The sequence below is a fragment of the Pinus tabuliformis genome, chromosome J (assembly GCF_031772625.1).
Source record: "Pinus tabuliformis cultivar Carrire ecotype Pingquan chromosome J, CPIR1, whole genome shotgun sequence".
Lineage (NCBI taxonomy): Eukaryota > Viridiplantae > Streptophyta > Pinopsida > Pinales > Pinaceae > Pinus > Pinus tabuliformis.
This window is the reverse complement of record NC_142295.1, coordinates 1,227,584,461-1,227,600,245: the sequence shown is the minus strand read 5'-3', so window position 1 is coordinate 1,227,600,245 and position 15,785 is coordinate 1,227,584,461. Positions and strand designations below refer to the sequence as shown.

Here is a 15,785-nt window from a genome sequence, read left to right as displayed (position 1 = left end):
ACTAGGTATTGGAATTTAGTTTTCCTCCTTGCCATAAAATTTCCTCAGTTCTTTGTCTCTTGACTTACTAACTCCTGCTAGGGAAAGAGGTGCAAAAATTTTAAAAATTGGAAATATAAACATAATAATTCTTAATAAAACTAACATTCTTATTGGGTTCAACCATTAGACTCTCCATTGAAGAAATTCATTTTTGTTTTATCTGTAATAGGATGCCAGTTATAAGGGAGAGTCTTTAAATTGATTGGAATTCCAAACATTTGAAGGATGTTCGTTCCTTCCGAATAGGATTTACATCTTTCTTTTGATTGTTGTTTTCTTGGTAGAGGAGGCATTCCAAGTGAGTTGAAGGCTTTTTCTCTTGTTTATTAAACCTCCATAAGCTTGAAAAAAGTTGCTCTATAATTATCTTTACCTGACTGTTATTATAGGTGAAGCTCCCCCAAGCAGAATTGTATCATCCATAAACTGGGTGTGGTTTACCTCCTTAAAACCTTTGATTATTTTGATTCCTATAAGAAAATTAGTTCTTCTTTCATATTCTAATTTCCTACTCAAGGAGTCTTCCAAAAAAAATAGAGGAGCAGGGATAAGGGGCAACGTTGGTGGAGCCCTCGAGCAATTATGAAAAATCTAGCTTGGTTCCCATTTACAAGTGGTGAGATTTGAGGGAAGTTGATGCAAGTTGAGATCCAAGATGTGAACTTTGCCTTGAACCAAAACTTGTGTAGAACATCAAAGAGGAAATTATGTTTAACCATGTTAAATACATTTTCCATGTCAAGTTTGATGATCATTTCTTTTTTCCCTCTCAATTTACTTGAATGGATTACCTCTTGAACTAAAACAATATTATATGCGATTTTCCGTTTATGAATGAATCCTTAATTTTTTTAGATCAATTTGGGAAGGGGGGTTTATTCTATTGGAAATTATATTTGTTAAATCTTATAGGAGACGTTGCATAAAGAGATGGTCCAAAATATATCAAAAGAGGAGGGGTTGACTTCTTTTGGAATCAATGCAATATAGGACAATGTATTCCCCCTCGCAACCCATCCCACACCCCCCAACTTCCCTATTTTTAATTTTTTTTTGACATATGATATCATTATGATCAAATATTTTTTGGTGATTTACCAGCAATACTTGTAGAAGTGTGCCGAGAATCCATTTGTTCTCGGAGCTTTATCAGATTCAAATTAATTCAAGGTCTCCCAAACTTCTTTCTTAGTGATTGGCTGGGTCAAATTTTCATTATCTTCTTGGAAATAGGGATATGTTCCAACATATTGTCTCTTGCCTCTTCTCTCCATGACATTTATTCTTTATATAGATTAGCAAAGTGTTTTACGACTACCTCTTTTATTTTCGAGTGAGCTATAAAGGCTTCACCATTAGTGGTAGAATGTTTGGTGACATTATTCCTCTAGACTTGTTGTTTTGCTTGCATGTGAAAAAAAATTGTATTTCTATCCCTTGATTTTTGCCATATACTTCTGGATTCAAGCCTCCACGTTTCTTCTTCATTTCTTGATTCAATTTGCAATGTTTTGAAGATGGGGTTTTCCTCCACTAGCATACTTTGGGTGTTTGTTTATTGATCTATAGCTTCTTGTATCTCCTTTAGTTAGTATTTTAACGGATGGATTCCTTACTTTTTTCCTAAAATATTTTTGCCCATATTTTGAGAGCATGCTTTACCCTTTTGATATTTCATTTCTAGATATAAATCCACGAGCCTTCTACCCATTGATTCAAAATTTGAGAAATCATATCAATAAATTCATGGTTTTGGGTCTAGATGGGGTTATGACATAATGGGAGAGGGCCATAGTTTTCAAGGGTGGTGTTGTAGTGGCTACAACCACCCTCCAAAATTTTGGCCTGCACCCAATTTTAGGGCCTCCCTTGAGAGTTTCACTTGATGATTTCGTGCACTCGGGTTCACTCCGTGAGCTCATGTGAGCCCTTGTACCCACCTTGCTTGATCATTCCATTGCCAAGCTTTTGCATGTTGATGTTAGTGTCATACTTGCACCCATGTGCTGGTTATACTCAAGGTTTTCTCTTCATGTGTACATGTTGTGTTCGCTATGTAAACATCTGTCACACTCACACACACAGTCATACACATTGTCACGCAAGTGTCATCACAATAGACCAATGATCAATCACAAGTGTCGCGCTTATTGCTCACCCCGTCTATCAATCATGTTGAGCATGTGTGTTTGGATGGTTTGAGTCACCTTGTCATCAAGTCATGTAAGTGTGTGTTTGCAAGATCACATATGTATCTTTCGCTCGTTCACACACTTAGTCATTTTGCCGAAGTTCTGACGACCGGACTCCCCTCTGACAGTCGGACCATCACCCCGCCATTTACTCGATCGACTGTCACCCAGAACAGCGCAAAAGCACCAAGCAAGCCATTTCAAGCTGCGTTACTCACAAGCAAATCAATCAACCTTCATGCCGATCAACAGGAGAGTTTGACCCAGCAACCACCCCAGGACTGACTCCCCTCAAAAATTGCGTAGAGGTTGCAGATCTTTCCCACTCTGCTGACTGAGAAAATTGCATAGACAGGTCAGACAAACACCAAGTTCCCATCCCTGTCTGCCTCAGAAAATTACGTAGTTTTTCCAACTAGCCCTCCTGTTAGTCGACCGACTTCTCACCTAGAAAATTGCGTAGTTTTCATGAGCAAGCCCTCTGCTGCCCAACAGTCCACCCAACTCAAAAATTGTGCAGAGGTGATCAACAAGCCAACCTCCTAGCATCAACGCAGTTTTTCCCGCCAGCAGCTCCCGACAGCCGATTGCCAGTTCCCTCTAGGAATTGTGCAGTTTTTGCTACCAAGCTCCAATAACCCACTGCCAGTTCCCTCCAGGAATTGCGCAGTTTTTGTTGCCAAGCTCCAGCGGTTGACTGCTAGTTCCCTCCAAGAATTTCTCAGTTTTTGCTGCTAGTGACCTAGCAACTAATTTCCATTTCCCCTCAGGAATTCTATAGTTTTTGCTACCAGTGTCCCAACAGCCAACTGCTAGTTCCCTCCAGGAATTGCACAGTTTTGGCTGTCAAGCTCCCATTGCCCGCTCCTTCTGGAAATTGTGCAGATTCAACCTGTCTAGCCTTCCCACAGCCTAGACTGTTCCTCTAAAAAACTGTGCAGTTTTGTCCTCCGGCTGAGCCAAACCCCGCAAATAGTTAATGTCGATTCGGATTTCCCATCTTCATCACCCAGTGACTGCTGCGCAGTTTTTGTCAGTAGTGCCCAGAGCCTCTATCCTAGCTCATAACCTTGTCTCCTCTCCCGGTCACCTGCATCTAAAACGACATCTATTCATGAGTGTCTGTAGATACAGGTACACAAAAAAGCATGGCGTGCCGACGGATGGAATGAACAAAGGAAGCACATGCAAAAGGACATTTTCGCTAACGGATGAACAAACGATGCATGCAAAGAGATGTGTTCGCGAATAGATGATCATGCAAAGGTGTGCTCATAGACGAGCGAATGAGAAAACATGCACCTTTCGCGAACGGACGAACCTGTCGAGCTTACCAACATACAAGCAAGGAGTAATGTGTGAATGAAACATCAAGCAAACCAGACTATCGATTCCTCACACTTTGCCATGCGGAGATGATGTTGTGACACACCATGAAGACATCCATCACCCCAACAACACTGCAGCTCGACATGCACACCAACAACAACACAAATGTACTAGATTCTCATGTTGTCCACATCCCTACTATGGACTATACTCTCAATCAATGTAATGTAATGTGGAAGTCCAAGATACCCACTTGTTGTATGAAGAGTCATGTAAAGTCGAAAAGTCATGCAAGTCAAACAGTCATGAGGGAATTCGAATAGCCACAAGGGTTAGTTTCACCCTTGGCTATAAATACCCCCTCATTTGTACATGCAAGGGACTTTTCACCTCAGTTCCTCCCTCTTAGCCTTGAGAGTCTGTAATCTTTTCTTTGAGGAGTAAGTAGTGGCTCCAACGCCCCTCACACGGGGTTAGTGATGTATGGTGTAACGATGTGTCTTGGAACTTTCGCTCAATTTCAGAAGCCTGCTAACAGGCCAACACATTTTCACACATGTATTGTAATTGTTGTAAGACTAATCTTGAACACTTGTAATGCATGTCGCTTTAACCTTCTTCTTTTTTCCACTGGAAAAATCCGTAATTTTCATTAGATAGAGAAAATTACAAATTGTAGATGCTTTTGCATATGCTGTAATCTGAGTCTATGAGAGACTCTTAGCAGTTTAGATACACCACGCAGGGTGATCTGCTTAAGTAACAAAATCAGCTGTTTATATACTGTTATATATCTGTTTTCGCCTGTACATAGGCCTCGCAGGACCCCTTTCAGTATGATATCTCATATGTATACTATCAAAAATGTTTCAAAAATTTGCATTTTAAAGTTCTTTACAATATCATTTGTAGGTCAGGGGCTAGGGTCCCCCTGATAATGTTGATCCATATACGACCGATGATAATAACGAAATTCATCAGCCCCCTCTGCTCTTGTATCACCCATTCACCTCTGGGTAATGACGCGACCTCCTTGGATAGTTGGTCAGCGCTGCTGTTATGTTCCCTGTAAATGTGATTACAAGAGATATTGTTAAATTCTGCCTTGAATATATTCACCTCATTTAGTATAATGCTGAGTGTGTGTACGTGGCAAACAGATATACTATTGAACCAGTTAATGATAATCTCTGAGTCCCCAAATATATTCAAATTGTAGCACTGATGTCTCAAGGAGAAATGCAATAGGTGACAGAGGGTAATGAGTTCTGCGAAGTTGTTGGTGCCAACGCCTAATCCCATCTTTACTTCGTAAAAATGATGTTCATTTATGAATAGAATGAAGCTACCTCCACAGCCCTTTTGATTTGCGGCCCCATCAAAGAAGGCCCAGGGGGAGGCTTTGTCAATGCTGGGGGGTGGGTGAGTGCGTCGCTCTAGGGGGAGTAGGATCTGATAATTCGTGATATGCAGAGATAATTCCAGCTTCAATGTGTGGCCAGCTCACAGATTTGTTATCAAATATGTATCGGTTCCGTGCCTGCCAGACAAACCAACTGACAAGCAAGGGAAGGCATTGAAGTTTTTTCCCATTGTTCCTTCTAGACCAGTCCTCCCATGCGCTGTAGATATCATTACCAGACCATGACCCCGTGAAACCGATAGATGAGGATATGTTCCTCCAGATAGTTTGTGTTGCCGCACAGAGTAGGAAGATGTGTTCCGTGGATTCCGATTCGCGTTTACACAGTATACACCAGGTTGGTCTAAAGATAGCTCTGTGTGTTAGATGCTACCCCGTGGGCACTATGTCTTTAAGAATGCACCAGAAGAAAAGTCTAGTGTGCGGGGGTGCAGTAAGCTTCCAAATGTGACTCCACCAATTCATAATCTGATCTGGTTTTTTGTGTTGTATAAGTGCGTTAAATCCAGACTTTGGGGAGTAAATACCATTATCTGCCAGAATCCAAACTAATTCGTCAGGCCCCTCTTTTATCCTAATGTGGGATTCCAGAAGTGCTTGTACGCTCCATTCTTGGTGCCATCGAGGGGGAAGGTCAATATGTTGTGCCGATTTCCAAGCTTGAGAAAATATATTCGAGTTTTGTTGGTCTGCAATGTGTGAGAAATACTTGATCCCATGTGCGTGTAAATATACGATGAGGTCTCTAGATAGGATGTGTCTTCCTCCACAGCCGATCCACGGATCCAGCCCGATCCTACCCAGGGAACCATCAATTGTTCGCCATGCCAGGTTGTCTCTTATAAGAGGGAGGGAGTGGATCAATGCCTTCCATACAAATTAACTACCCATCGACGGCCAAGTGGGAAGACGAGCCCAGTCCAACAAGTTTTGTGGCCAGATGTATTTATCGTATGTGATGTGAGTCCATAGATTCTCACCTGTCAACAAAGTCCAACCCATTTTGGCAGCTAAAGCTTGGGCAAAATGGGGGAGATTTTTTAGTCCCCAACCTCCCCATTTCTTTGGTAATGCAATTTTTTGCCAACTGATCCATGCAAATAATCTTTTGTCCTGATTCCCGTTCCATAGGTATCTGTTACATAATTGTTTCAATCGAGATAGTATATTCCTGGGAATCCATGCAAGTGCCATCCAGTAAACCAGTGTAGCCTCCAGGACCGATTTGATAAGCACCAATCTGCCCATCCTGGATAAATATCTATGACTCCAGATGGATAGTCTCTTCTCCAATTTTGTAACCAGCCAGACCCAATCTGCAATCTTGTGGCAAGTAGGTTTAAGCCAATAACCCAGATATTTGAGACCTCTATCCAAGGGGTGGATACTGTAGGGAAAGACCTGGTGTGCAAATTGGGATTCATGTACAGAGGTGCGAGTAAAGGTTATGGTGGATTTGGATTGGTTGGAAAGCATGCCAGTAGCGGATGAGAAGAGAAGGAGAATCTTGGAAAAAGATCTAGAATCCCGGATGCTGCCATCAAGCAAAATAAGCACATCATCCACAAATAGGAGGTGTGTGAGGTAACAGTCCTCAGAGATCTTGAGTCCACAGATATCTCCGTCCCTTTTGGCAGATGCAATCAAACGACTCAGCCCCTCCATGACAATAAGAAAAGGAAGTGGGGATAATGGGCAGCCCTGCCAGAGCCCCCTTTCAGAGTGGAAGAAGTGTGAGCCTGAGCCATTGATGAGGACAGTGAAGGAGGGAGTGGTGATGTAGGCCATGATCCAAGAGATGTATTTGTGAGGGAAGCCCAAATGAATCAGCAGCATCTTAATATAAAGCCAGCTGACCCGGTCAAATGCTTTGGATAAGTCAATCTTGAGGATGATGCTTTTTAGGTGCTTGGTCTAGATGGAGTGGATGGCTTCCTGAGCCAAACCTATGGCTTCGTGGATCTGTCTAGACTCAAGGAAGGCAAATTGTTGAGGAGCAATATGCCTGGAGAGGATCGGCCTGAGTCGATTTGCAATTATATTTGATATAATCTTATATAGGCAGTTGCATAAGGAAATAGGCCTATAATCATCAAAAGAGGATGGGGCACCGGACTTGGGTATGAGGGCGATGAAGGTCGAGTTGATGGCATGGTATAGGGAACCCAAAATTCTGCTTTCCTCCACAACTTTCAATAGGTCCTGCCCCAGTAGTTCATAAAAAGCCAAGTAGAATTCAATGGTCCAGCTATCTGGGTCAGGGCTCTTATCTTTTTTGAACCATTTTAACGTGCCTTCAAGCTCACCAGAGCTGACTGGTGCAAAGAGCTCTTCTGCTTCATCCTCACTGACAAACCTTGGAAAGTGTCCTGCCACATTAATGATGTCAGGAAGGTTTGCTTCGCGGGGACATTTGTAGAGGTTCCTGAAGTGTGAAGTACCAAGGTGGGCTAGCTTATTGAAGGTATCTACATAGCCTCCCTCCGGCATGGGAAAATTCCAGATGGTGTTAGATACCTTTCGGCCCTTTGCATAATTTTGGAAGAACCTCGTATTATCGTCCCCGGATTTTAGCCATATAGCTCTACTCCTCAACCTCTGGGATTCCTCACGCTCCTTTAGGATGTTGGCCTTCTGATTTTCAAGCTCAATCAGTCGGATCTTTTCCTCTGCAGAAATGAATCCCAAACTTCGATCATCAAGTAAAGTGCTCAACTCAGCTTCAATATTAGTTAGCTGTGAGGTTTCCCGAGCATGTTTCTCCCTGGCCCATTTAATAGAGAGATGTTTGATCTCAAAGAGATTGTTACAAAACCATTTTGTGAAGGACTCAGCTTGGTTAATAGGGTTTTCATTCCAGAAGTCGAAAACCAACTTGATGTACGAAGGGTCGCTAAGCCAGACATGATTGAATTTGAAAGGGGTTTTCGGCTTTTTGAAAGGCCCCTGAATTTCCAGATAAATAGGTGAGTGGTCCGATACACCCCCCGTACCCACCCATTGTTTGTAGTGATGCAACTGTTGAAGGAGAGGTCCTTTCATCAAGAATCTGTCAAGTCTGCGAGCTAGTGCAGCATCACCCACCCTTCTATTCCTCCCGGTGGGTAGTGGTTTTTGCATGGGGACATCAATAAAATCGGTCTACTCCAGTAGATTAGTCATATGGTAAGTGATAACATCAATTTGGGCTGCAGATCCCCATGATTCTCTGAACCCCAAAGAAAAATTTAGATCCCCTCCTATAATAGTATGCTCAGAGTCCAAAAGGGAGAGGTTTAGAAGACACTGCCAGAAATGTTCCCTTTGATGACAGGGTCCATACACATTCACAATCCTGAGGATCATACCTAGATCAACAGAGAATATATCCAGAACCAAGTATCCCGATCCCCCCCAAGATGCATCAACCCTGATTGTTCGGGGGTTGTATCCTATAGCCAGACCCCCGGACCTCCCAACAACATCTAGGGCTACAAATGACCAGCTCGGGATCATGGATTGGAGAGTATGGGAGATTTGATCAGCCATACCCAGAGTTTCTTGAAGTAAGATAATGTCAATTGGTTTGGTCTCGAAGAGTCTCCTCAAGGCTAGTTTCTTTGAGGTACTAGCCAAACGCCTGCAATAAAACAACAAGCACTTCATGGAGGGACACCTCTCGGGGTATGTCCAGCTCTAAGGACCCCATTGATAGTGGATTGGCGACCGGAAGCGACCTCCACCCAAACCCTCCTGATAGCCTTGGAGAGATCTGATTTTCTACCCCTAGATGATAGGGGGATGACGCCATGCATCATAAGACCTAGACCAGTCTGATGGACCGGGGGTTCCTTAGTGTGTGACCTGGAGCGAAGGAAATAATGGTGAGGGGGTGAAAACCTTGTGGATGACAACGATGCAGCGGATGAGGAAGGAGCGGAAAAAGCGGGGGCGGTAGTGACAATGAGCGGAGGAGTAGACATGATACAATGAGCTATAGAAGTCTGCATCGGTGAGGCAGCCATATGCGAGGTAAAATCAAAAGATGAGTGAGGAGGGTTCAAAGAGATACCCGAAGTAATCGTGGCCTCCGTGGCAGAGCGGGCCCTGGTCATCAGTGGCAAAGACTGTCTGGAGCCACTGTCCACTGACTTTGATATTGGAGGGGAGACCGCTGGTGCCGGACCCGAGGGCGAGGGGCGCGAACTGACAAGAGAATTTGCCCTGGATGGTGTAGGCGTGATTTTAGGTGAGTCCTCTGTTCTTCGATTGAGAGGGCATTCTTTGAAGAGATGTCCGACCTTGTGACATCGTTTGCAGTGAAATGGCACCCTTTCATAGTCCAAGATCTGAACTCTGATGTACTTCCCCCATTGTAGAGTAATCTTTTCCTCCAAGCCCTCACGGGTATCCAAGTGGACCAAAATGCGAGCGAGAGTTCTGTTTTTGGACTCCACAAAGGTACGGTCATGATCTAAGTATGTGCCCAGAGCATTGCCAATCCTGATAAAGACCTCCTCATTCCAGAACTGTAGTGGTAGCCCTGGCAAGCGCACCCAGAGCGGACTTGCCCCAATTTGTTCACGTTCCGGGTCGAATAAAGGGCTCCACCGTTTAAGAAGGACCGAGGCCATCTCAATGTGCCAGTACCTGGCCAATACCAGGTCCGTGTAGTTTTCCTTTGTTAAATGCAGGGAGAACCAACCCCTAGGCAAACATGAACCTCAGGTAATTCCATTAGTATACCTCCCCAAATCTCCTTAACCCATTGAGTCAGCCTGTTGGCTGAATACGCCCGACCACGTACATGTCCAACCAGCACCGTGCAAGCCATGATAGCAAATTCACCAATAGCCGAGGTCTCGCCAAATCTGATGGTGATATCCTTTGAGGTCGCCTTGACGCACTTAGTCTTCTTTTTAATAGTACGAGTAGCTGATGGGTGGTCCACCAGGGGGTTTGGAACGCCTTCCGGAGGGTTTTGTTTTGCCGGCCTAACCTTAACTGCAGGGGTCTCGAAACAGCCAGATGGTCGAGCACCCGAGCAGGGAGGTTGAGGGGCTGCTGCGGTCACCGGAATATCAACAGAGGGAATAGTGAAGAAAGATGAATGCGGGTCAAAGGAGGGCGAGGGGGGAGTGTGCGAGGATAAGATGTGTATGGTGCCCGGTGATAAAGGAGGTACTTCAAAGCCCGGAGAATCCACAGAATGCGACCCGGATGGTAGGAGATCCGAGCTATGCCGAGGAAAGGAGACGACAGGCGAGGACAATGGCGGATCCGGGAAAGATAGCGATATAGCGGAGTCAAGCGGCTGAGAGCGAGAGAAGCTAGGGTTTCCAAAGTTAACGCGATCTGGAAAAGGCTCCTCGGAATAGTCCACCGCCTCAACCTCCATATTGTCCCCCATTTTCAGCCAGAGGTCTATAACTAAAAGCGACGGGTGTGCGAACGGAAACGGCAGGGTAGACAGAGCGCGGCATCGGAACAGAGACATCTGTCTGCAGTAACTGTAAAAACCCTAGGGTTTTACCCTAGCCCCATACGAACCCGACTGCAGTGCATTTCTCGCTTTAACCTATGTTTAACACTTGAACTCATTCACTTGTTGTAATACATATATGTTGATGAAAATGTGTTGTATATGCTGTTAACATTGTCTCGCCCGTGTTGACTACTCTCCCGGACATCAGACAGACCTTTCACATAAAACTTGCTATAACAACCATTGCACTTGCACGGACTAGTTCGTTGAGTATTATACGTGATATCTTCCCTTGTGTGTTGTGACTGCCGCATCCGTGTGGACTGTTCCTTCGGAAGCTGTGCACGTCCTGTTGCGTTGTGTGTTCCTAGCAGAGTTGGGGCTTCCCCCAATCAACTTGGGACTCACTCCCACCCTCTCCCTTTATGGTGAAAGAACCATTGACATAAGTGACACTTACAATCACTAGGCATGCGAACCTCACTTCTCGAAAGACAAAGCATACCACTCTCCTGTGCTGATAAGTAAGAGTTGAGGCAAATCTTCAAGATCATGGCAACCGGGCCATCATACCGGATGGGACTTCCACACCAAACGATGTGAGGTCTAGTTGGGACTTCATACGGAGTGATCCGTTGAATGTTGGCGAGTCCAGCACCGTCAACAGGTGGATAAGACAATGGTTATTGCCTTATGATCTAACGTAGACTAAGGGATAATCTAGGAGAGTGGGATGTTGTTTCCTCCAGCAACGAATTGTGAACAAGGATGTCCAGTCTAGCCATAATGTGCCCTTGCCCTATCCTTTTATAGATTAGGTGTACTTTCCTTTTATGAGTTTCATGTGAACCAAATCAAAAGAAGTGACATGGTCCTCTAAACTTTTTTGAAAAGAGTATTTGACTAAAGAATCATTTTTTTCTCCTAGCTATAGATTGTGGTGCTGAGATCTCTTGCTATAATGTTATTTTGATCCTAGATATAACCTTTTAAATTCAAAATGGAGTTCCAACAAGTGATTTTACCATGGTATGTATTGATAAAAAATAAACACTAATAAAAATATCCAAGAAATGAATTGCAATCGAACACTTTATTGATAAGTCTTACATGAGGTGGAAGTGCTCTGTTGACCCAATTGTGCACATTCCTCCTAAAATTGTTGTGGAACTAGTTACGTCTCATTGTTTGACAATATTTTCTTACTTATTTGGAGGACTATTTTCCCATCTATCTTAGTCTCTTGAAGCAACATAATTTCGGGGTTTTCTTCCTTAATTAGGTTATTTGCTAGTTTCCACTTGTCTTCACTCCCCAAGCCCTTACAATTCCAGGAGCTGGATTTCATCATTTACTATTTATTTTGGGAGCTCCCCTCGTGGGAAGAACTAAACCACCATTTGAGTTCCTAGTACATTATTGTAGCATCCTTCTTTTGTGTGTTGTGTGCCCATTTCCTCGTCTCACTTTGCTTGTTCCTCCCTCTTTTATTTGTTTTGCTTCCTCCCTTGTTTTTTTATTGGACTTGCTTACCACTAAGTCCTTATTGTCTCTATTTTTTAGTTGATCCTCTCCTAGTCCATCTCTAGAAGAACCATCCTGATGCACGCTCTAGGTGTTCCTACGTTCTTAGAGATAACATGGCTTACTTCCTAAGAAGGGGTGATGAAAGTTTCAAATATTTGGAGGGGGGTGTCTTGCAAAGGAGGAATTCCTTTTAATTTGTTATGCTCCAATTTTCTTGAAGTATGCATATATTGATTGCTAAAGTGTGAGAGTACTTCATACTTACTAGATTGAGGGAGGGTAGGGAGGAGAGGAGGTTCATGGAAGGAGAATACTAGAATAATCTTTGGGTAGGAGTTGACAAGGTTAGAGGGGGGAGGAATGGTGGAGGGTTGCTGGGTTTTTTTAGGGAATTTCTTGCCTTTGTCTTCTTTTTTTGATTGCTAACATTACTCTCTCTAGTTTTCTTGTATTTCCTTTGTCACTTTCTTTGGGCAATCCCCGACAAAATGGTGATATTCATGGCAAGTCTTGCACTTGAAGGGAATCTGATCATAATCCACCTACTGAATAAAGGTATAATTATCTAAAGAGAGTTGAATTGCTTCAGGAAAGCCTTTTTCCAAATCCACTTCAACACATGCTATAACATAGGTGAACATTATGGCTTTGGGCTCAACCTTGTCTATGTATTTTCCCATGACATTTCCTGTATTTTTTAAGGCATCTTCATTCCAATAATGTGGTGGAAGCAGGGGAGTTTAACCTAGACAAGGCATTGTTGAAAGGATGTCATTCTCCAGATTGAAGTCCAAATTCCATATATTAAAATATAGACCTTGTGCCCCCCATACAATCTCTTTTAAATATTAAGTCTCTATCCTCTTTTTATCCAATCAGGAATGCAAAGAAACACTTTCCATATAAAAGATAGTGGAATTTTCCCTTTTATCGTTGACTTCCAATTCTTGTCTACCTAAGATGCCAAAGATTAAAGGGAATGCCAAATACTCATAAATTGGCCAACATGTTCTCTATCAACAAGATAGAGGGCCATCACTTAGGATTGGGAGGGGATGACAACTTTTGGAATTTCATCTCTCTACTTAACAAACTTGGACAAAGGAGGTTTCTTCGCTATGGGATGGCCCATGACTAGGGCATTAAATGCAGTGATTTCAAGCGAGGAGGATGACCTCCTCCAACGGAGAGGCTCATTTTCAAGACTACTCAAGATAAATCTTAGGGTTTTGTTGGAATCAACTCAGAGCAATGGGGATCCCAAATTTTAGATCTATCTTTAGTGGCCACTCTTCATTAATGTGAAAAAAACTTTTCAAAATACACACACACACACACACACACACATATATAACACACATTAACTGGGCCCTTGAAAAAATCCTTTTTGAAGATTGTCCCAAGTTAGGGCCTTATTCTAGAGAAGGAGCCACTTAGAGAGCTTTTCTTTTGGTAGGCACTTTAACTTCCATAGTTTATTCCACAACTAGGGAGAGGAAATAAAATTGATTTTCTTGGGCAAGCGAGGAATATCTTGTCTCTGGGGTATATCTCCATTTGTACTGATTTAATATAGTGACAAATGAAGAGTGAAGAGAAGTGGTATATCGATTCCTAGCTAAGTCCTGGTCGATATCCAACTAGAGATATGGCTAAAAACTCATCGCCAAGTGCCACCAACAACGTCTCTTATAAAGACGGTCTAGGAAAAGAAATCCTTCCATGTTAAGCTTACAATTGAGATGTTTTGGAAGGGGCTCATTGTCGTGACTACCTGTCCACAGGTCCCTTCCAATCTAGACCTGGGAACTAAGGAATGATGTTTTTTTATTAAAATAAGGAATTCTTAACTAGATTTAAAAAAATAATAATAAGAACAAAATAGCATATAAACTAACTTATTATAAAATAAATGTACTTATTCTAATCCTCAAATTGTTCTCTCTTTGTAGTGACATGATAACATTCATGAAAGTACAACTTGAGTGGGCCTAATGGTTAAGAACATATATTTTTCATACAAAATTACATGTCCAAATTAAATACATCTATTTCCTTCTACAAAATTACATGTCCAAAGATGGAAAAAATAAAATATGTACACTTCTTAGACTTTAATAGTGAAATTAATACTTGAAAATAGAGATTTTATGCACCAATTAACTTAATAGTAACCTCAAAAATAAAAAAAACGAGAAATAAACTAACAATTTATTAATCAAAACACCATGAAATATTTAAACTTAATGCTTTTCAAGAAAACGAAAAAGAGGCTTCCCGGCCTTTCGACTGAACTATGATGTCACTATGCGGGAGCCCGCAAAGAACGTCCAAAAACTGTCGCTCTTGTGATCCGAGCTGCACCCTTCACTTTTCCAACGGTAGACACTGCATTGCCGGTAAGTGCCAGAGCAAATTCTCTCAAACATTTCTCATGTTTTTCTCAGAACTTGATCTTGTTATCTGTCAAATACAAAATTATGCATTCTACAAACGCTTTCGTATATTTTTCTGATCGTTTTTTTGTCATTTTTGTAAAGTTCAAATTTATTCTATACACACGGAACCGGTAATTGCGAGGCATTAAACAGTATTACAAAGCAGCGCGCCCCAAACAATTTTTCATATATTTACAGGGAATCGGTCGAAGGATATATGGACTTCCCATATCTGAAGCCCTTAGGAGATCTCAGTATTGCGCTTTTAAATTAATTAAATTGTGCACTGTTTGTGGATATCCCATTTAAGTTTAAGATTAGTCGTCTTGGCTCAAATATGTGGTTGGCTGCCAGTGGCGAGTAATAATGGGAAGCAATTCTCTAACATCGAGGTGGGCGGGTGTTGGAAGGGTCAAATCCTGTAGTCTGAATAGATAGGTAGTTGGGGTTTATTAGTCCGGTGCATCAATTAACATGTTTGAATGATGTAATATGCTCTTATCTTTCTCCGTGTCACCCAATTTTATTATTTGTGGGCATTGTAAAAGGGCGATACTTGTTTCCAAGTCTATAGGCCATTAATGTGGTCGGGCTGTATATGCCCACCGTTAGTTTTAAACAAGGACATTATCTAGCGGTGGGCATATACAGCTCGACTGCATTAATGGGCCTTGTCAAAGTGATGGTGCTTTCTACTGGCCACCCAAGTTCAATTTCTCAATAGACACGTTTTGCACTTGTGGCTTTCTAACCCTTGAAGCAAGGTTGTTTCATGCAGTTGGGGTCAAGTGCAAGTCTTTGAAGCAAGGCTCCCATAGCAAGGTATTAATCCAAGAGGTGGACTCCTCAAGGATCTTGGCCATATGTAGCTCTTACAAACTACAACTCCAAATCAGCCCACCTCCCTCCTGGAGGTATCTCAGCTATCGTGGCAAACTCCTCTTCTTCGATCTTCGCGGGTGCAGCCTTCGGATCGTGCTTCTCATCCTTGTTCTTTTTCTTGAGAGGACACTGAGTAGCGTAGTGACCCATCTCACCACATCTGAAACACTTGATCTTTGAGACGTCCTTCTTACATCTCCACTGCTCCTGCTCTCCCTTCGATGCAAGGGTTGCATTATCCTCCTCCTCCTTCGGCTTCGACCCATTGCTACTGCTTCCGTCAAGTTTTACCTTGACTAAGTCTCTCCTTAGCTCCTCTTGCTTTAGAGTTGTCCACATCTCATCCCAATTCGACAAGGTTGCTCTGCCCAGGATACTTTGGACAAAGACTTGCCACTCATCTGAGAAAGAATTGAGGGCCAGTCTAACCAACTCTGAATCTTGACGCGTATGCCCCGTAGCAGACAATTCATCGCGAGGAATGGGTC

The 15,785-nt window shown here is 42.7% G+C and overlaps 1 protein-coding gene across 4 annotated transcripts in view; it reads left to right on the top strand.

Moving 5' to 3' along the window:
- The first annotated feature begins 14,239 nt into the window (after nucleotides 1-14,239).
- The window catches only part of LOC149231557 (uncharacterized), a 311,618-nt gene continuing 310,072 nt past the window's right edge, over nucleotides 14,240-15,785 (top strand). For all 4 annotated transcript variants that reach the window (XM_089376320.1, XM_089376319.1, XM_089376318.1 and 1 more), the window contains exon 1: nucleotides 14,240-14,376. In XM_089376320.1, coding sequence (XP_089232446.1) covers nucleotides 14,274-14,376 — 103 coding nt within the window. In that variant the 5' untranslated portion in view covers nucleotides 14,240-14,273. The remainder of the gene's footprint in view (nucleotides 14,377-15,785) is intronic.